The sequence below is a fragment of the Vipera berus genome (assembly GCF_964194415.1).
Source record: "Vipera berus genome assembly, chromosome: 10".
Classification (NCBI taxonomy): Eukaryota; Metazoa; Chordata; class Lepidosauria; order Squamata; family Viperidae; genus Vipera; species Vipera berus.
This window is the reverse complement of record NC_138213.1, coordinates 22304947-22325109: the sequence shown is the minus strand read 5'-3', so window position 1 is coordinate 22325109 and position 20163 is coordinate 22304947. Positions and strand designations below refer to the sequence as shown.

The following is a 20163-nucleotide window of genomic DNA, read 5'->3' as shown; positions in this document are numbered from 1 at the left end:
CACATTTTGTTATAAATGAATAAAATGAATAAAAAAATAAAAAAGCCTTGCCCTTTCTGACTCTGAACCAAGGTGCAGATCGCTTCGGTTCTCTACCTAAGAGCTCTGCGGCCACAACCTGCGCTCTGCTGCCCCGGCTGAGCAGGACGGAGAGCCAAGCTGCCACAGCACAGACATTACAGGGCCAACGGAGCCGGCAGGGAGGCCATCAAGACGGGCCAGAGGAATCCTGCAGCTTCTGGGCTGCTCCCCTCTCCCCACCGGCTGCCTCCCCCCCCACAGACCCCTTGGGACGCCCACGCCAAATGCCTTGAGGACGAGGCTCCTTTGGTTCGCCTAGCCCTAGAAGATCCAGGAGGAGATCCAGGAAGAGAAGCGGCCGGCCAGCCGCCCGAGGTGGGGGAGGGGGGAGCCGGGACAGGGCAGCCTGCGAGGAAAGGCAGGGAGCAAATATGCTTCACGCTCGAGAGCCCAAACCCGCCCCCCCTTCTTCCAGGGGCGGGCAAGGCCTTGGGGCTCAACCCAGAGGGGCTCCCTGGCAGCCCCCGAGCGCCCCCCACCCCCAGCGGCTTCTCTGCACCCGGCAGCGAGCCTGGAGGCCGCAGCCCCGAAGTCCAGCCGGCGGATGTTGCGGCGACCCGGGCGGAGCCCCTCGCCCGAGGAGGGACAGAAACGGGACCCACCCAGGCAGCAGGGCCGGGCGAGGGAGAGAGATGGCCCCGAGGCCGGCGAGTTGGCCCGGACAGGCAGCTGCCCTGCGGCGAAGACTACCTGGTAGCAAAAGGCCCGGCGGGCGCGTCTCCGGGGCGGCAGAAGGCAAGGGAAGCCCCCTCCCCCAAAGCGGCAGTGCGGGGGTCCGGCTCCTCCAAGCTGCCCACGCCCCCCGAGACCTTCAGGCTCTCGGCTTCACCTGTGCGGGACGGGGGCGGGAAGAGGGCCCCGGTGAGCCGCGCCCCACGGCCGGGGCGGCGGGAGAAGGTATTGCCGCTGGGGAGGCGTCCCGAGGCCGGGCGCAGCATCTCCCGGCTCCTTCGCGCAAGCGGCCGGCCCGGCCCCAGAGTTGGGCCGCCCCGGCTGCAACCTTCCACAGGCCGCCGAGTCTCCCCGGCCCGGGAAGGGCGCTGCCCCCAGCGCGCCAGGCCCTCCGCGAAGGCTGCCTCGCCCCAACCCCGGGAGGCGCAAGCGGCGGAAGGGAGAGGCGGGGCGGGGGCGCCCAAGACCCGCAGAGTCCGACGGCCGCCCATCCGCCGCCCTCCCGGATCGCCTTCCGCACGTCCTCAGAGGCACCCTCGCGGCCCGCCCCGCGTCGCTCACCTTCATGTCGTTGACGATGGCCTGGAAGAGGCCGCCCAGCGCCCCGCATTCCTTTTCCGCCGCCTCCATGCCCGCCGCGCCGCGCCCCGCTCGCTCCGTTCCGCTGCGCTCCCTGCGACGCGCCGGGCGAGGCTGTGCGGCGGCGGCGCGCCCGCTCGATCACTCCCCGGCCCGGGCGACTGGCGGCGGGGCCGGCGAGGGCGAGGCGCGGGGTACGCGGCGGCGGGCCATGGGCTGCGGGAGACGGGAGCGGGCACGGCCGGGGGCGCCTCTGGGCCAGCAGGGGACGGGCGCGCGCTCCGGTCACGTGGGCGGGGAGGTGGGCTCCCTCCTCCGTCGCGTCTCGGCCGGAGCCCCGGCCCCTGGCGCAACCGGTCCGGGCTGCCAGGCGGCGGGAGGGGCCCGGGCGTGAGCGCGGCTCAGGAGCCACGGTGGATCTGCCGAGCGGTGGGCGCCCATCGCTCTTGCAGACGGCCGCTGCTGGCGAAGGGGGCTCCTCTCTCTGGGACGGCGGGGCGTCTTCGAGCATCGCAGCCCGCTCGCACCAGGGCAGGATCGGCCCCCGCTTTGCGCGCCCTTCCAGCCGGCCTCTTACAATTGAAGCCTCCCGCTCCCGACTCTCCTGCCTGGCTTCCTCGGCCAGCTCCAGACCTCGCCCCCCCCTCAATCCCAGACCGTCCATTTTAATTCACCCCCCATTGGCTGCCCGACGTTCAGCAGACCCGGCCCGGCCCGCGACGCCTCCGTGGGCGGGGGCCCCCCAGGAAAAGAGTCTCCGGGCGAGGGTAGCGCTTCCACGGTCCTTTATTTCAAGCGACGGTCCGCAGGGTTCTCCCGCGGGTTAGCAAGCCGCCCGTCGCAGCGGGGGCACGACGTACGCGGTCCAGCGCGCAAGGCCAGGCCGGAGCGGGCCCGGCAACAGCGGCGTCCCTCCCCCGAGTCCGGGCTTGGCACTCCGTGGCGGTCGGCCGAAGAGGAGCCGGGCGGGCTCCGCGGCTCCGCCCGGCGAGTCCGTGGGGAGCGGAGGGAGACCCGTCCTCGCATGGACCGTCAGAAGGCGGCCGCCCCCCGGCGCTCCCCCGCCCGCGTGGCCCGCTGGTGCCGGCCCTGGAGATGCTTGCCCTGGACCCTCTGGAAGTGCTGCAGCAGCTCCGCGTAGTCGATGGCGGGGCCGGCGGCCGTTTTCCTGGCGCCCTGGCCGGCCTTGGCCGAGTCCCTGTGGAAAGAGGGCGGAGGGTCAGCCGGCCCAGCCGAGTCACCGGCTCGGCACCGGGGCCCCTCGAGGCAATCCCGAGGGCCCTCCCGCCTGTTTTTTAAGCTCAGCCGGCAGCCTTCCTTGCCAGTCTCCCAGCTGGCTCTGCCGGCTCCCCCCAAGCCTCCAGAGGACTGAAGCCAAGCGATAGAGAAATGGCGGCAGCAGCAGCCTCCCCAAGCACAGCGCCTTCTGGGCCCCGGGGGTCTCGTCGACCAGTTGCACCCGGTCCCTACCTCTAAAGGTGGCTAGAAAGGGCAGGGCAGGTGGGGTCTCAGTGTCTCCTGGCTCCCTTCCTCGTTATCCAGCCCATAGGGTAGGATGTGCATCCGGAGGCCACACGGCCCCACTGCAAGGGGGTGGGTTCCTTCCCCTGCTGTCCCCCAGTCCCAAACGTCCTTTGGGGCCTTAATTCAGGATGCCAGTGAGGATGATTATCAGAGACAAGGGTTCCCATCTCCCCCCACAGTCTCAGTTTGGGGGTGGGACTATATCCTTTGGTTTCCCACAAGGCTCAAGCAAATTCTCTGCTGGCCTTCAACACGCCAGCCCTGCCTGCCAGCCCTAAGGAAATGGGGGTGGCAGGAAGCCCCATAATGTGGTTTTAGAAAAGAGGCTGGGCTGGGCTGACCAATGGCCCATTTGTCCATTCCACAAAGAAAAGTGGGAGATGCTGTTTGCTGCCCCCCATCCCAACTGGGAAGCCCCTCCCTTCTTCTGTGAGCAGAAGGCTCCATTCCCCACCCCCAAAGGTGGCTCCTCTGCTTCTGGCCCATTAGGGACAGGGTGGCTGCAATGTGCCCTCTGAGAGCTGTATTAGATGACCCTCTGTCCCTCTCTTAGGAAACATGAACGTTCTGGAAGGCCCCCAAATCCTCTTCCCCAGGCCTGACATGCCTCCTACATGCAGGGAATACCGAAAGGAAAGGAACAGCTGGTAGGGACTGGGAGTCTCAGCTTCCCAGGCACCTCAAGGTCCAGGCAGTGGGGAAGAGTACAGCCCCCAAGGAGACAGGCTTTCAAGGGGTTGGGATGCTGCTGGGGCGAAGCGGGTGCTCAACCAAGTCAAAGCCCTTGATGTAAAAGGGTGGGGAAAAGGCCTGCCCAAGATCTCCGGGGGGGGGGGGGAGCCCCATCTGTCAGCTCGGGAAGGACCCACCTCCCTCCCCCAAGACCCAGTTCCCAACACTGCCTTCTCTGTGTGTGTGTGTGCATGTGTGCGTGCGCGCAGCCTGGCTTCTTGCTTCTCTGGGAAGGGCCAGGAGGGAGGCAGGAGCAGCTGCAGGAGGCTGGGCGAGGGATTTCCCATGGGACCCTTTGCCACCTGGGGGTGGGGTGGGAGAGAAATGCCTCGGCAGCTGTTGCTGTGGGGCCGGTTTCCGTGACAACACTGCAAGGGGAATTTTTCATCCTGGATGCCAAAGGCCTCTGTATGAGGAGTGGCTCCCTGAGGTTACCAAACATAGACAAAGCTGGGACCAGCTAGGCGAGGGCTGAGATGCTGTCACCCAGGGAGCCCCCCCCTCCCCCTCCTCGCTTCTGTCCCCAGGGGAAAAGTCCCAGCTGCCTGCCAGCCCCACACTGGGAGTCCAAAAAGCAGTGAGGTGCTCCAAGAAAGGCCCAGTGGGGGCCGAGCATTTGAAACACACCTGAGGGCCCTTCAGTCGGGGCCCTTCAAGGCAGTGGGTCCTCGATGGGCCAAGCACAGCCATGAATGCCCTCTGCAAAGGCTACCAGGCCAGGTGAGCTTCTTCAAGGTGCTGAGGCAGAGAGCAAAGGCACTTTACCCCCTGTGCAGCCTCCTGCACTGAATAAAAGCATGATTATTTTGAACATGGCTCTCTTGGTGCAGAAGGCACCCCAAATGGTAAAGATGCTGCTATCTTGGAAAGAGAGCAAGCAGCCAAAGGCAGACAGGTCAGCCAGACCTTCCAAGCCAACAGGCCACTTCCTTCCTAGAGAGGGCTCCCCATTCAGCCCCTGCTGCCCCTCTGAAAAGGGGGGAGGGGAAGATTGTAAAGCAAGTGCTTTTCATTAGGGCATTCCAGATTTGGCTCAGGCGCAACTTACGCTGTTTGCATGAGTTCTGGGTTTGGGACGCATTGCAGCCGGTGGGAGAGGAGTTGGAAAGCGTTGCTTTGGGGCAGGAGCATCAGCAGCCCGTAGAGAGCCTTGAGGAGGTACGGATTGCTTTTCACATCCAGCAGCTGCAGACGGAGATCTGGAAGAAAGCCAGGACAGGCATGACCTCTGTGGTCACAAGGTTGGAGCTGCTTCTGTGCTGGCAGAAACTGAAGTGGGACCCTGAAATCTGAGATTCAGTGAAAAGGGGAGATCTGGTAGGTGAGTTACTAAAAAGCTTATTGCGTGAAAGAAGACAGAGCATAGGACCTTGCAGGTTCCAAAGCACACGAGGGCAGCAGCCTACCATGGGTTGAAGCCCAGGAAGCAGAACAGAGGGATCCAGGGAAGAAGAGAATTTGGATAAGAAAGCAGCAAGAGAAGAATACTTGGGGGTGCAGACCCAGGATGGAACTCCTAGGGAATTCCCTCCTAGACCAGAGTGCAGGAATTCTTAATTGAGGACCACTCATTTAATGACAAACCGGAATTACAACAGCCACAGAATGGGCGCCTTATGACCCGTAAAGCATTTTCAGCCATAACAAAATATTGCGCAACTACCACAGCCCTGCAGTCATATGTGATCTGCATGCTTGGCAACCTGTTTGCACTTAAATCCAGTTTCCCCGGACTGAGCTGATATAGTTTGGGGGGGGGGGTGTCTTCCTGGACTCACAGCTCCTGCTTGGAGAGCAGGTGGCAGCTATAGTTACCGTTGTGCAGATTCATCTGGTGTGCTAATTAAATCTAGGACCAGGAGTCGCTTCCAGTATGGATTACTGCAATGTACTCCACCTGGGGCTGTCCTTGAAAACCACTCAGAAACTATAATTTGTTCAGAATGTGGCAGCATGCTTAGTTTAGGATGCCCCAGATGCCCCCCTACGTCGCACCCTTTGCATGAACTGCACTGGTTCCTAGTTTTCTTTGGATGGCATCCAAGGGGCTGCCTATTCTCTTCAAAGCCTTGCATGACACGGGACCAGCTTATCTGTGGGGCTGCCTCTCTCTATGGACATTGGCCTGTCCCTCCCGGTCAGATAGGCTCTTAGTACCCTCCCTGAAAAGCTGCCATGTTCTGATGCCCAGGAAGCGCCATGGAAGGCTTTTCCTTCCCGGCAAGTGCGGGTTTAGGGTGTTGTGATTCAGCGTAAGCCTGTGGTTTCGGCAGCTGAACCGGACAATTCTGAGGAGGAGGGGTTTGGAGAGCCTTTGGTTGCAGATGCATCGCAGAGCTCTCAGCCAGGCCCCTCCCGTCTTGTTCCTTCTCAGACCCAGCTGTGTGAGCCTGAAAGATTAGACAAAGACGATCCACAGCTGGCTTTGTTCAAGGACGCTTGAAGCAGGAGGCAGACAAGCAGAAGTGAACAAAGAAAAGCAATGAGGCATCTCGGGAGGAGGCAAAGAGAAGCCACGCCCTGAGACTGTTGTTTAAAAGGGGAATGTGTGGGAGGTACTGATTGCTGAAGGCAACCGTTTGCAGAGCTTCTGATATAGTCTCGGTCTGTTTCGTTTAGTTTTTGCAAATAAATTTGGTTGGCTTAATTCCAGCCTATTGCATATAACAAAGGGGTTGTCCCTGACATTTCTACAGGGCAGGTTGTACGCTGGAACAGAACATAGGGTGAGGTTGATGAGCTGAACTTGCTGTGGGCTGCAAGTGAAAGTTTACTGATGGCACCTGGCTTTGATTTGGTTTTAACACTTGTGATTTTAACATTTTTTGTTGTACACAGATATTGTTTAATCTGTTAGTTTCAGATTGCCCAGTGTTGGTTCAAAAGTGGGTGCCTATATGTTAAATAAATAAATAAGTGAAGACACACAAGCTGCCACAACACACAACACATTGCAAAGAAGGATCAGGGAGGAAACTCACAGGTAAAGATCGGGCACTCGATCAACTGGACCAGCTTGTCCACCTCAATCAGGAAATCGACCGTGACCTCAAGGTCTCCACTGGATCAGCAGTCAAGGCCTCTGAACGCCAACAGTGCCCCGCCCCCCGGCAGTTTCAAGGGTCACACAGAGAGTCCCACTGCAGAGAAGCCCCCAAACCCAGCACAGCTCTTTAGGAATGGCTTTCAGAAAGAAGGGTGATCCGTAGAAAGCACCCCAGCCCTGAATGGAAATGGCCAGAAAGCAGGGGGTCCTGCAGCTGCCCTCATCTGAAGAACAGGAAGGTTAAAGAGTGGCAGGCAATGAAATGCAACTGGCACGATGGAGATTTATTCCTGAAATCTGCATTGCTAAATTTCTGAAATCTTTTGGAATCACCTGTGCATCTTTTCAAGAGTGTTAAGCTACCGGTCCTCAGGGTAGGATGACGACAGGGGTGGGGAACCATTTCTACAGAAGGTTTGCAAGGAAATACAGCCATGCCTGGGAAAGGGGACCTGACCATCAGTCTGGCTGAAGAACCATTGGACAGAAAAGCTCTTGTTTGCGTCCAGAAGGCTGCTTGCACTTCTGTTGGCCTTCTGCCAAATCTGCTGAATCCTGGTGCCACCAGGTCCTCCAGATTGGGTTTCTCAGTTTCCTGAATCACCTAGAGTGGTCCATGAAGGCTCCTCCCCTGGTGGAATGAGGCTCTAGGCAAGCAGTGGAGGAACAGCCCCCCTCGTGGGGTGAGAAAAGCAAGACATGAAGCAAGGGCTCTCACCACCCCCTCCCTACCCGGTGCTTCTTCACCTGGAAGCTTTTTCCACCCACCCTCCAAACGCACAGCCCCCCTCCTCTCCGCCTCAGAAGCATCCCAAGGGAGAAGAGAGCCATGCAGACCCCTGGAAGGATACAATTTCTGGATGAGGTCGTAGGCGTGCTTGTAATTCTGAGTGAGGAAGCACAAGGAGACAGTGGTGACTGGATTATGACACCAGGAGCGGTAGAGACAGCAGAAAAGGTTGTGGCTTTCCTGGGGAAACAGCATGGGGGGGAAGCAGAGAGAAAAAAATAACTTGCAGCTCATTTCTACTTAGTTTTGCATTTTCTGAGTGTTCCAGTACCAAATGGCCCCGCCTGAAAGAAACAGCTTGCAAAAGAAAGCAGAGTGCGAAACTGTGTACAAAAAGGCACAGGAGGTTTTAGGCAGATTCACACTTTAACACTTCAGTAAAATGATACTGAAACAGAATTGAACAATTAAACAAATGTTTACCTTCAAAACTGAACACTGTAGGAAGCAAAAAAGAAAAATTCCCCAACAGCGAAGGCAGCCATCTCCTGCCAAGGACTGGGCCACCCAGCTGCGCCCCTAGTGCAAGATTGGCCCTGTGATACACTCAGATACAGAGGGGCCAGCAAAGACTGTCCCCTTGCCAGCCACTCCCTTCTCCTGCCCTATGGGAGAGAACGACTCAACGACCTTCTCCAGGAGATTCCTGGTGCTGAAAGGGTGGGAAACTGGTGGGATTGAGAGGCTTAAAGGGAGGCCATGTTCACTGCTGACCTCAGCTTAGAAGGTCGGGAAGGAGCGTCCAAAGCTGACTCCCTCAAGGTTCATGGAGGCAACTGCGGGCCGAAGAGGCTTCTTCAGCTGGGCAGAGTGGGCTTGTGGCCATAGAACTGCTCGCACCCCTCCCTCCCTGTAGCTCCACAGCATAATTGAGGGGCCCTCAACTGACCTCTCCATTTAGAGATGGGGGTGCCTAGGAAGCCATCTAGGAAGCCAAGCTGATCCAAGCAGACGGCTGGGAGGGAGCCAAGTAGGTCAAGCGGGGGAGACAGGAGAATCTTTCTCCAACCTACCGCAGTCTTCAGATCCTTCACTGCTGACCTCAGCTTAGAAGGTCGGGAAGGAGCGTCCAAAGCTGACTCCCTCAAGGTTCATGGAGGCAACTGCGGGCCGAAGAGGCTTCTTCAGCTGGGCAGAGTGGGCTTGTGGCCATAGAACTGCTCGCACCCCTCCCTCCCTGTAGCTCCACAGCATAATTGAGGGGCCCTCAACTGACCTCTCCATTTAGAGATGGGGGTGCCTAGGAAGCCATCTAGGAAGCCAAGCTGATCCAAGCAGACGGCTGGGAGGGAGCCAAGTAGGTCAAGCGGGGGAGACAGGAGAATCTTTCTCCAACCTACCGCAGTCTTCAGATCCTTGAGTTGGTTCCTCAGCTGGAAGAGCTCGGAAGACGTCAGGAGGATGGTGTTGAGGGTGTGGACCATGGTGGAAGCAAAGCGGAGGTCCTCCTCCCGCAGGAGGATGTCTGCCATGGAATGGAAGATGTTCTCTGCGTTCAAGAGCAGGCAGAGCTGCCTGTGTGACACGAAGAAACACAGTGCCCAGTTTTAAGTGCTGCAGTGCAGAGGGAGAATGGCCTGCACCCCCAGAGATGGCCAAGATAAGCACACCTGGCGAAGGGCAAAGAGGAAACGTGCGTGTGCATGTATTCAGAGCATGCTCTGCTTTTGCCTCTTTTGCTGGGCAATTTCCAACCCTGGATGGCAACCTCATTCAGGAGACCCCAAGAATTCCACCCAGGGTTTCTCTCCCTTCCTGAGCCTCACTCTGGAGTTCCCCAAGCCTGCTGTCTCCTTGTGGTTCTCCCAGCCGCCCTCCCTGAATGTATTCCTGGACTGGCTCCATATCCTGCTCAACCAGCTGTTCTCCAGAAGCTGAACAGAGGCTCTGCACTCCCTAACCTCAAAGGCATCCAGAAAAGAAGTCTCTTTCGGATCTCCCACAGCCCTTTGCCCAGACCCTCACCAGAGGCTCCTCTTGCCAAGCTCAAATGACAGAGAAGCCCTCCCTCCCTCAATCATCAGCATAAAAAGAGACTGGACAGCCATTTATCTGAAATAGTAGCAGCAGGTTGTATAGAACAGGGCTTTTCAACCAGTGGTACGGGTACCACCTGTGATACATTGGCACCTGGCAGATGGTACGCGACCATCCTAGAAAAGTGGTAGTGGGGGAGGGGAATGAGCTGAACGGGTGGCAGCACCGCACAAGCCTGAGCAAGAGACGGCTGGAGCTGCAGGGCTGTCAGGGCTCAGCGGAAGCGCCAGGACCAGCCTCAGGCTCCAGCTGGAGTTCGGCGCTGATCCTGGCGCTTCTGAGCCCAGAAGAAGCACCGATCAGCTGGAATGTTGCAGCATCTCCAGGGTCTTGTGATTGACATTCAGATGCTTGGCAACTGATTCATATTTATGACGGTCACAGTGTCCCGGGGTCATGTGAAGTGACCAAAACCTGCTGCAACCACCCAGCAGATGGGGGGGGAATAAAAACCAAACACCCCCACCCCACCCCCACTGCCAATCCTCAAGAGAAATGCTCACAACAATTAAAACCTCAGACAGGAGGAAGAGCGCCGCTGGGCGGGCAGGCAGGCGTCTTGCTCGGCTGTGGCTTGGGGGGCACTTTTTCAGTGCCATTGTAACTTCAAACAGTCACTAAGCGAACTGTTGTAAGTCAAGGACTACCTGTACTTCATCACTTTTTTCTTTTTTTTGGTTATCAAGTTTTTGACACCTTCCTAGGCAACTAGTGGTACTCGGATGTTGCCATATCCTAAAAGTGGTGCAATGGGTGAAAAGATTGAAAAGCCTAGAAGACTTCCAAGGTCCCTTTCAACACTGTTATTTTGGGCGATACTAGATCCAAGTTGAAAACTGAAACATGAGGACAAGGAAGACACTCCAGAGGGAGAACTGCGTGTCCATAATCCAAAAAGCTTTTACAACACATCCTGACCAGAACAGGGCAAAATCATTCAGATTTCTTCCTACTGTCCTTTCCCCACTCCATCCACCTCTTGTGTCAATGCTGTGACAAACCAAACTGAAGCCATTTTCATTTTGTCTTCGTTGCCACATATGTAGTTTAGAAGAAGAAGCAGGGGAGGGTTGTAGTTCTCAGTTAGCCAAAACAATTCAAATATATGGGAACCATAACATTTTGCCGGGGTGGAGAGCTGGGAGGAGTGCCCACATTTTCTAACAATTGGTGAATGTGATTTATGACAGCAAATTGGGGTGGGAATTGCAACTTGCAGCTTTGTAACCAAGGGGAGGGGAATTTAGTCTTGGGTTTACCTGTCAAGGTTCCGACAGATGAATTCTTTAAAGAACTTCAAGGCATTATTTACCTTAAAGAGTCTTTATTCAAGTTGCATAGCATCAGCAGGTACCTGGTCGAAGCTGAAATCTGAATTCTCCTCCCCTAAGCATATAGAATCAAAGCACAGTTCCCTCCTCCAATTAACAGTCATAAATCACATTCTCCAATTAGTTTGAAGGCAGACCTTTTTCCCAGTTCTCCGACCCACCATCTCTTATTTCAAACAGCCTTGAAAATGCTCTATTGCTGTATTATGTCTAACTTAATCCCCATACACATTCTTCCTCCCCCCAGCATCATCTAATTCTAACTCTAAAGGTAACACAAAGGTTAAAGAGAAAATGGCTGCATCTTCATATATTGTCAAAGCAAGAACAGCGTTGACATCAGCTTTGTATGTGCCATTATTTTGTAGCCAAATAAAAATGTTATTTGAGGAAGAATTTCTTGCCTTGAACTTCTTTTAATTGGTCTCATCTATTGGAACCATGAAATTAACCCAAGACTTGTAACTATTTTAATACCATGGGTTCCTGGGCTCCGGTTGCCTACCAAAAGCCTTGGGAGGACGACAAAGACTCAGGGAAGATTCCATGATGGAGAAAAAGGAAGAGCCTGTTACTAGCCTCAAAGCTACAGATACCACATCAGCGGATAGGGTGTAGGCCATTGTCCCGATAGAGAGTGTGACTTCGGTGGTTCTGGCAGCCGGCGCAAGACCAAAGGAACAAGAGATCCAGTTGGAGCCATTGTTGCTGTTGGAAAAAGTCCTATCTATTGGAGACACTTGGCATTCGCTGCCTTCCCCCAACCAAAGCCATCAGCTTTAACTTCAAGTGTGGAGGCGAAGCCCAGACCACTGTCAGCATTGCGATTAGCCCAGGCCTTCGTCATTGGGCTGCCAGCCCCAATCGCCAACGCTATGCCAGTCCTGACCATCAACAACAGTATGTTAGACCCAATTGGTACCTCTGCAATGTGAGTCTTGAGCAGTACCTTCATCAGATCATCCCTGAACATTATTGGCATAGAGCAAGCCCCGATCGCCACCGATACCCTGATAGATATCCACGTCGGGGTAGTCCAGATCGATATCAGCACCATGCTTGTCCAAACCATCATTGTTACAGAATTAGCCCCAAACATCACCAGCATCACACCAGTCCAGGGCTCCTGCCAAGAGGTGATCAAGCAGTGGGACTCCCATGAGATCAATTGCAACAGTATGGATTGCTACAGGCTCTCTTAGATCGGCAGCGACCCATAGCAGCCCCTCCTTTCAAACCCACGTTTGATGGTGACCCCGAGAAGTTAACTTTCTTTTTGAATCAAGTATGCTCCCACATGAACAGAAATGCCAACGCGTATCCTGCCACTATGGTTGATGTGATAGCGGCAAACCTAGAGGGGGAGGCAATAGAGGGGGAGGCAACAGAGTGGTTGAATAGCTTGTACAATGAACAAGCACCTGAGCTATGGGACTACAATCTGTTCATCCAGAGGCTAAGGGCCAGGTTTGAAGATGGATCCATAGCCCTGCAAGCTGAAAAGGACATTCATGAAGTGAAACAGCAGGGTTGGCCAGCGAAGGAATACATGCGTGAATTTCAGAGAGTGGCTGGCAGAATTGTGCAGTGGCCTGAGTGATCGCTAGTTCATCATTTCAAGTCCGGTCTGGACCCAGATCTATTCCAGGCATGCATCTACAGGGGGAGCCCTGATCAACTCCATGAGTGGTATCGCTTGGCCGTGAATTTAGATATCGAGCTAAGCTGCTACAAGAAGCCACCGACTCCTGGACCTGGACCGAAGCCTGACCCAATGAGGCGTCCGCTTCCTTGACAAACCCCACTGACTGGGACGTCTGAAACGCCAAAGGTATCATCTGGACTGCTGATCAAGTGTTTTAGATGTGGCCAACTGGGCCACCAAGCAGCTATTTGTCCAGTTCCTTTCCCTCAGCAAAAATGTGTCTTGACCCCACCAGAAAAGCAAAAAGGAAGCTCACAGTCCACCAGAGAAAAATTGAACTGGATTACCCAGGAGCAAGCCATTCAAGTCACCTCCCCTACTTGAGAGAAGGTCAAGACCCCAACTGAAGCCACCAATGCACCCGCTCTGTATGACAGCGATGATGTCAGAATCCATTTTTATTTCATTTCTAACACCCTCTCTGTGCAAACCCAAATCTCACCCCCCTTACTGGATTCTGCTATTCCCAAGGAGGAAAGAGAAGACAGGGATGTTAATTGCCCCATCTCTATCCCTTAGATGTAATGTTTGTTTATTCAGCCTGCCTGGTGGCCATCACAAAAGACCAATGGAAGAAACCCCCTCCCTCTGAACTACGACGAACAAAGAAAGGTGGTGGTGGTGGGAATTCTGGTTTGTATCTCCAGATGGAATGTGAAGGGGAGGAAGTAATAATGTTGCAAATGTACTGGTGGTTCTATTTTTCCCCCATGAGGGGTTTGACACCTGAGACTTGGCTGATCCGGGACTGACCAAATGGACTGAGGGGTGGGGGTTTTACTCGGGGACACTTTAAAAGTATCGATCTGTGAGACAGTTTCAGATCCTGTCTATTATATCCACTGTCATCTATGTTTTAGTAAAAGTTCCTGATTGGACAAACTTGTCTCCAAGAGTTCTTCTTTCCTAAGAAGTGGATTGGAGTGGTTTCTGACAGATGATGAGGGAGAGAACGCGGGTCAGCCTGTTCCACCTTTTTCCCTCTTTGCTAAGCTCTCAGTCCCTAAGACAGGCGCTCGAATGGATTTACATGTGTTAATAGACTCTGGATGTTCATGATGCCTAATCAGCCTCCCTACAGTCCTCAAATTGGGCATCAGGGCAAAAAAGCTTTCCTCCCCCATGAGGTTTGAACAGGCAGACGGATCCTTAACGGGTGGAGATTTAGTCACCCACCTAATGGAACCAGTGAGACTAGAAATGGGGGAACATTGGGAGTTTATCCAATTTGTGGTGGTCTGAAAAATGACTGAAGCAGTGATTTTGGGATTAGCTTGGTTGGACAAGTGGAAACCTCTAATATGGTGGATGAGAAAGGGATGAGAAGCCTGAGGTTACCCACAGGGCCAACCCCTCTAATGATGCAAGCGGAATAGCAGAACTGCCATCCAAGACACCGCCCTGAGTCCTTCGGGAGAAGGGCGGTATACAAATATAATAAAATTAAAATTAAATTAAATTAAAAGTGACGGCAAATCCCCTGCCTGGAGTGCCTCTCATTCCCAGTGAATACCAAGACTTGGCTGAAGTGTTTAGCGAGACGGAATGTGACATCCTATTCCTCCACCCCCTGCAATAGAACCAATGACTGTGCCATTGAGATTCTACCAGGAGCTAAATAGCCAAAGCCAAAGATGTATTTAATGAATCCCCTCGAAGAATTGAACGAGTACATTAATAAAAATTTGATGAGGGGTTTTATTGAACCTGCAAAATCCAAAGTGGCTGCCCCTGTACTTTCTAAAGAGAAAAAAGATGGATCACTTAGACTCTGAGTTGATTTTAAAGGTCTGAACGCTGTTAGCGTGGAGAATATTAGCCCACCTGGCGAAAGGACGAATTTTTACCAAATTAGACCTAAGGGAGATGTATTATTGCATGAGAATAAGAAAAGGTGATGAATGGAAAACTGCCTTCAACAGCCCCCTGGGTAGTTATCAGTTCAAGTCATGCCTTTTAGATTACAAGGAACTTCTGCTGTGTTCAACCAGGTGCTGCATGATAATTTATATAAAGGGGTATCTTGATGACATTTTAATTTATACAACATACAATTTTAGTACGAGAAGTTCTAAAAAAACTGCTGAATGCTAAACTCTACGCCAAACTCTCAATATGTGAGTTCCATCAGGCATGTTTGGATTATCTGTTTTACTGAATTTCCAGCAAAGGCACTGAAATGGATCCAACTAAAGTAAAAGCGGTGATCGAATGGCAGCCCCCACAAACTCGGAAACAGTTACAAAGTTTTTTGGGATTTGCTAATTTCTAGCACCAATTTATCCCTTCATTTGCTAAGATTGCTTTGCCCCTTCCAGAACTATTAAAAACTGGCAAAGATGAGGGTAAACCATGACCAGGTCAACCCCTACACTGGTCATTAGAATGCCAAGCTGCTTTTGAGAATTAATTTGTTACTCAAGCTGATGCCAGCAATGTGGCTGTGGGGGCAGTACTGTTACAAAAAAATCATGAAGGGACTTTACACTTTGAAAAAACTCACTGACACAGAGCAAAGGTGGGCTGTTTGGGAGAAGGAAGCCTTTGCAATCAGATGGTCTTTATTAACTTGGCGTCATTTCCTAGAGGGGTGCAAGGTGCCTTTTGAAGTATGGACTGATCACAAAAACTTAGAGGCACTGAAATCTCCCTGTAAACTGTCTCCCAAACAAGTACACTGGGCGCAATATTTTAATTGTTTTAACTTTACCCTAAAATACATACCAGGTAGAAAAAATTTCTTAGCTGATGCCCTCTCTAGAGTGCCTCAACATAAACACCAAGGTGAACAAGCAATAGATGCCACCACCTCAAGTTATTTCTCAAATAACCCCTGGGAAACAACAACACATTAAATCCTCTAACCCAGACGACCCATTGACAAAGAAATTAAAGGAAGAACTGAAAAATGACAAATGGCTTACGGAAAATCAAACCATCCTAACCCATAGGGATGGGTTAGCTTGGAAAGGGGGGAAATTATATTTGTCTGAATTGCTCAGTCTCCAAGTCCTCCAACGCAGTCACGACATTAAACAAGCTGGTCACTAGTAACTAAGACACTACACTTAGTTCAGAGGCAATTTTGGTGGCCAGGTTTAAAGAAAGACGTGAAGAACTATGTAAAAAGCTGTGCAGTCTGTGCTACCATGAAGAGGATCCCAGGAAAAACCCCTGGGATATTACAGCCTGTTGCAGATCCTTCTCAACCATGGGAAGAGATCGCTATGGACTTTCTTGTTGAATTACCAGAGAGTAAAGGAAATACGGTAATATGGACTGTGATTGACCTTTTTTCAAAGTAAGCTCACTTTATAGAATGCTCAGGTCTCCCATCTGTCCAGAAACTAGCCATATTTTTTCACAAGCATATTTACCGATTGCACGGTGCACCAAAATGAATAATTTCTGACAGGGGAGCTCAATTTACGGCCAGATTTTGAAGGATTTCCTCAAGCTGATTGGGTCTACACAAAGACTGTCATTGGCTTTTCATCCCTCTACGAATGGAGCAGCTGAAAAAGCAAACACAAGGGTGGAGCATTATCTTAAATGCTATGTAGATTACCAACAGACAAATTGGACTGATCTCCACCCTTTTGCTGAAGTGGCTTACAACAACACAGTACACAGCAGCACAGGACTTACGCTGTTCAAGATAGCCACTGGAAGGGATTTTATTCTGATACCTGAATACCCCCAGGACCCCCCTACCTCTCAAACATTAGATCAGTGGGTGTCTGCTTGGAAGGGTGTTTGGGACAATACAAAGAAAGCTTTAACAAAAGCCTCAGAGGTTTACAAAAAGCAAGCTGATAAGAAAAGAGAACCTTAGAAGTCATTCCATGTGGGGGAAAATATTTATCTTTCTACAAAGTATCTAAGACTTAAGTTACCTAGTAAAAAATTGGGACCAAAATACCTGGGACCATTTCCATAGTGCGGATCTTAAACCCAGTCACTGTAGAATTAAAACTTCCTCATCTTTTAGGAAAGATCCACCCAGTGTTTCACTGCAGTCTGTTAAAGCCTTTCAGAGAATCAACTCTGCAATCCCCTCCTAAGAAAGCACCTGGCCTGCTGTGGAAGGGATATCCATTATCACAAGCCAGCTGAGTGAAGAGTACTGATGTGAAAGCTAATAGACTTATACGCAAATTCTATGATAAACATCCAAGTAAACTGAGAGGGGAAACTGATACACTGTGACAAACCGAACTGAAGCCATTTTCATTTTGTCTTCATTGCCACATATGTAGTTTAGAAGAAGAAGGGCGGGTGTAGTTCTCAGTTAGCCAAAACAATTCAAATGTATGGGAACCAAGGTCTTTGCTGATAACATTTTGCTGGGTTGGAGAGCTGGGAGGAGTGCAACTTTGTAACCAAGGGGAGGGGAATTTAGTCTTGGGTTCACCTTTGTATGTACCATTATTTTGTAGCCAAATAAAAAATGTTCTTTGAAGAAGAATTCCTTGTCTTGAAGTTCTTTTAATTGGTCTCATCTACTGGAACCATGACAGCATGCTTGCAATCCCCAAACTGAAATTGGAAATATGGCCTATCATGAATTAATCTCCTCCCCATCCGTTGTGGTCTTCTTTCCCCCTCTTTGCTCATGCAGGTGGGTGGCACAGTCTATGCCAAAGTGGGAAAAGCAAAGGATCCACTGGTAGTCACCTACAGCACCAGCCTAGAGAAGCACTGAGACTGATACCCAAGCCTGTTCAGGTGTCTCCTCTCTGTGCCAATCCAGGCATGGGGTAAACCTGGCACAGGAGCCAGCATTAGGCAATGGACCTCACCAGTTGCTGCTTGAACTACCCAACCAAACCTCCCCTGGTTGTCTCTGGAACTACCACAAAGTTTTCTCTCAGCCCTGGTCAAAATCTGCTAGACACTCTCATCTTAGAAGATGTCAGATGCAAAGCTCAGCTAAAATACTGTTGAGGTCATTTCCTAGTCAAACTCTCCCATGAATACAGACTTTGTTTTTGCTAGGCCTGCTGGGATTACAGCTCTTTCTTGTTTAATGTCTTTTTAAGAGATTGGGGAAATCAGAGACCAAGCTCGGTTTAATGTGTGTGTATTTTGTTTCGGGCCAAGCAGCTGAGAGTAGGGGGCAGCAGAGGCTTGCAGAGCTGCTTCCCTCAGCTCCTCTTCGTTCGGGCCATCCAGCCTCCACCACCCCGTTCTCTCAGCTGCCTGGCCCAAACGAAGGGGGCGGCGGAGGCTTGCAGAGCTGCTGCCTTCAGCTCCTCTTCATTCGGGCCAGGCAGCTGAGAGAAGGGGGAGGTGGAGGCTGGCTGGCCCGAACGAAGAGGAGCCAAGGGAAGCAGCTCTGCAAGCCTCCGCTGGCCCCTTCTCTCAGCTGCCTGGGCGAACAAAGGGGGCGGCGGAGGCTTGTAGAGCTGCTGCCTTTGGGCTCCTCTTCGTTAGGGCCACCCAGCTGAGAGAAGGGGACAGCCAAAAGGCAGAGGTCGACGGGAAGCTTCTGAGACCCCCGGTGGGACCCCCACAAGGCTAGCAGAGGTGGTGGTGGAGCAGGGCAAGGGGAGACCTGCCAGGCAGGTAAGAGGCAGGCCCAGGGCACCCCGAGACTGGCTGCCCCCAACCGTGCAGTAGAAAAAGGGCCCACTCACCTTTCCAGTCCTCCCGTCTCTTCCTCTGCTGCCGCCACGTGCAGTCCGAAGAAGCAAAGAGGTTTGTGGGCAGTCCCACAAACAGCTTGTGGGCAGTCCCACAAACCAAAGAAGTTCAACCAATCAATCAAACTTCGGGAGTTTTGGGGTTTTTTTTGTTTTTGGGTTTTTTTGTGAGCAGTTTGAATTGATTGATTGAACGAACTTTTTTAGTCCCACTTTTTTTTTCCGGAACTGCACATGGCGGAGGATTGGAGCCACAGGAGATGGCTTAAAGAGCGTCATGCGGCTCCGGAGCTGCGGGTTGCCGAACCGTGCTCTAGTTTATTATTATTTTCTATGCCACTATTTGGATTCCTTTAATATGAAGAGACCTGTTTCTAGCCAATCACATGCTGCTTTCTCTATCAGTGCAGGGTAAAAAAATAAGCATTTGGGGGCAATATGCCCAAATCAATTTTATCAATTGATAAATTTCAATCCATATCCCGAGGCTGTGGGTTTTGCCCCCTCTTTTTGACTCCTGGATAACAAAAATGTAAATGTGTCCCTAGGGAAGAAACAACCAATTCAGAGCCTCTTCTCCTCCAGGCTCCTGCCCATCTCAGGGGCTCCAGGATCCACCCAAGCAGATCCAGACACAGACTGAGTTGATCCCACCCAGCCTTTTCCACAAAGAAGTGCAGGAGTCAAAGATAACTTCTCAGCAAGTAAAAATGCAAGTCTTTGAAGGAGTAGCTCCTAACCCTGGGGAAGATGTGACTGAGAGCCCTATCTGTGCATACCTAAATCTCACCCCCTTACTGGGTTCTGCCATTCCCAAGGAGGGGAAGAGAAGATGTTAATTGGCCATCCCTATCCTTTAGACGCAAGGTTGTTTATTCAGCCTGCCTGGGGGCCATCATCAAAGACCAGAGGAAGAACCTTAAAACTAAATCCCCACGACGATTGGGAATGGCAGCAGGCGGTTACACGGAGGGCCGTATCAATATCCGGGACCGCGCCCCCGCTGTCTCCGAGCGGTGGCGTGTTCCGACCCTCCGGTTAGTACCCTTGTATCCGGGGGTGAGGGGGATCAGGACCCTAAGCTCAGACTGGTGTATTTTAATGCCAGATCCGTTGTGAACAAGGCTCCCCTCGTCCGGGAATTGATCGAGGAGGAACACGCGGATCTGGCATGCATTACAGAGACCTGGTTGGGCCCAGAGGGTGGTGTCCCTCTGGTTGAACTTTGCCCTCCGGGTTTCTGTGTGCTGCACCAGCCTCGGGCTCAGGGCAGGGGCGGTGGGGTGGCGGTGGTCGTACGGGAGACCTTATGTCCGCGGGAGACCACCATTGTCCAGATAGGCGGGAGTGAGCCCCTTCTCATGAGATGTGGCCCTCGGGCTCAGTTGGGCCTGTTGCTTACATACCTGGCGCCCAGCTGTGTGGCAACGGCCCTGCCTGAGCTACTCGACACCCTCTCAGGATTGGCAGTGGAGTTTCCCAGACTTATAGTTCTGGGTGACTTCAACCTGCCTTCCCTGGGAGGGTCGTCAGAGTTAGCTCGGGAGTTCATGGCTTCCATGACGGCCATGGACATGACCCAAGTAATTCAGGGCCCGACTCATGGGGCGGGTCACACCCTTGACCTGATCTTTCTATCTGGACAATGGTTGGATGATTTGGGAGGGGGCTCGCCAACTGCTGTCCCCCTGTCATGGTCCGATCATTATCTCCTGTGGCTGGTCTTCCATTGTGCCACCCCCCGCTGCTGGGCTGTGGAACCGACCAGGTGGTTCCGTCCCAGGCGCCTAATGGACCCAGAACGGTTCCAGATGGCGCTTGGGTCCTTACCTGTCTCCCTCACTCACAGCCCGGTCGATGCCTTGGTGGATGCCTGGGAAAGGGCGGCCACTGAGGCACTCGACCGTGTTGTACCCTTGCAACCCCAGACTCGGCACAGATCCCGTTGGGCCCCATGGTTTTCTGTGGAGCTCCGGGAGATGAAGCGTCGGAGACCGGGTCTAGAGAGCGGTTGGAGGTCC

The 20163-nt window shown here is 52.8% G+C and overlaps 2 protein-coding genes across 6 annotated transcripts in view; both read right to left on the bottom strand.

Moving 5' to 3' along the window:
- The window catches only part of MTSS2 (MTSS I-BAR domain containing 2), a 61694-nt gene extending 60249 nt beyond the window's left edge, over positions 1–1445 (bottom strand). For all 3 annotated transcript variants that reach the window (XM_081336118.1, XM_081336119.1, XM_081336120.1), the window contains exon 1: positions 1315–1445. In XM_081336118.1, the coding sequence (XP_081192244.1) occupies positions 1315–1383 (69 nt within the window). In that variant the 5' untranslated portion in view covers positions 1384–1445. The remainder of the gene's footprint in view (positions 1–1314) is intronic.
- Positions 1446–2102: 657 nt separating this feature from the next.
- The window catches only part of VAC14 (VAC14 component of PIKFYVE complex), a 68218-nt gene continuing 50157 nt past the window's right edge, over positions 2103–20163 (bottom strand). For 2 of the 3 annotated variants that reach the window (XM_081335786.1, XM_081335788.1), the window contains 5 exons: positions 8765–8939; positions 7486–7604; positions 6570–6649; positions 4637–4787; positions 2103–2530 (listed from right to left, as the gene is read on the bottom strand). In XM_081335786.1, the coding sequence (XP_081191912.1) occupies positions 2365–2530; positions 4637–4787; positions 6570–6649; positions 7486–7604; positions 8765–8939 (691 nt within the window). In that variant the 3' untranslated portion in view covers positions 2103–2364. The remainder of the gene's footprint in view (positions 2531–4636; positions 4788–6569; positions 6650–7485; positions 7605–8764; positions 8940–20163) is intronic. The other variant, XM_081335787.1, reaches the window with a different exon arrangement.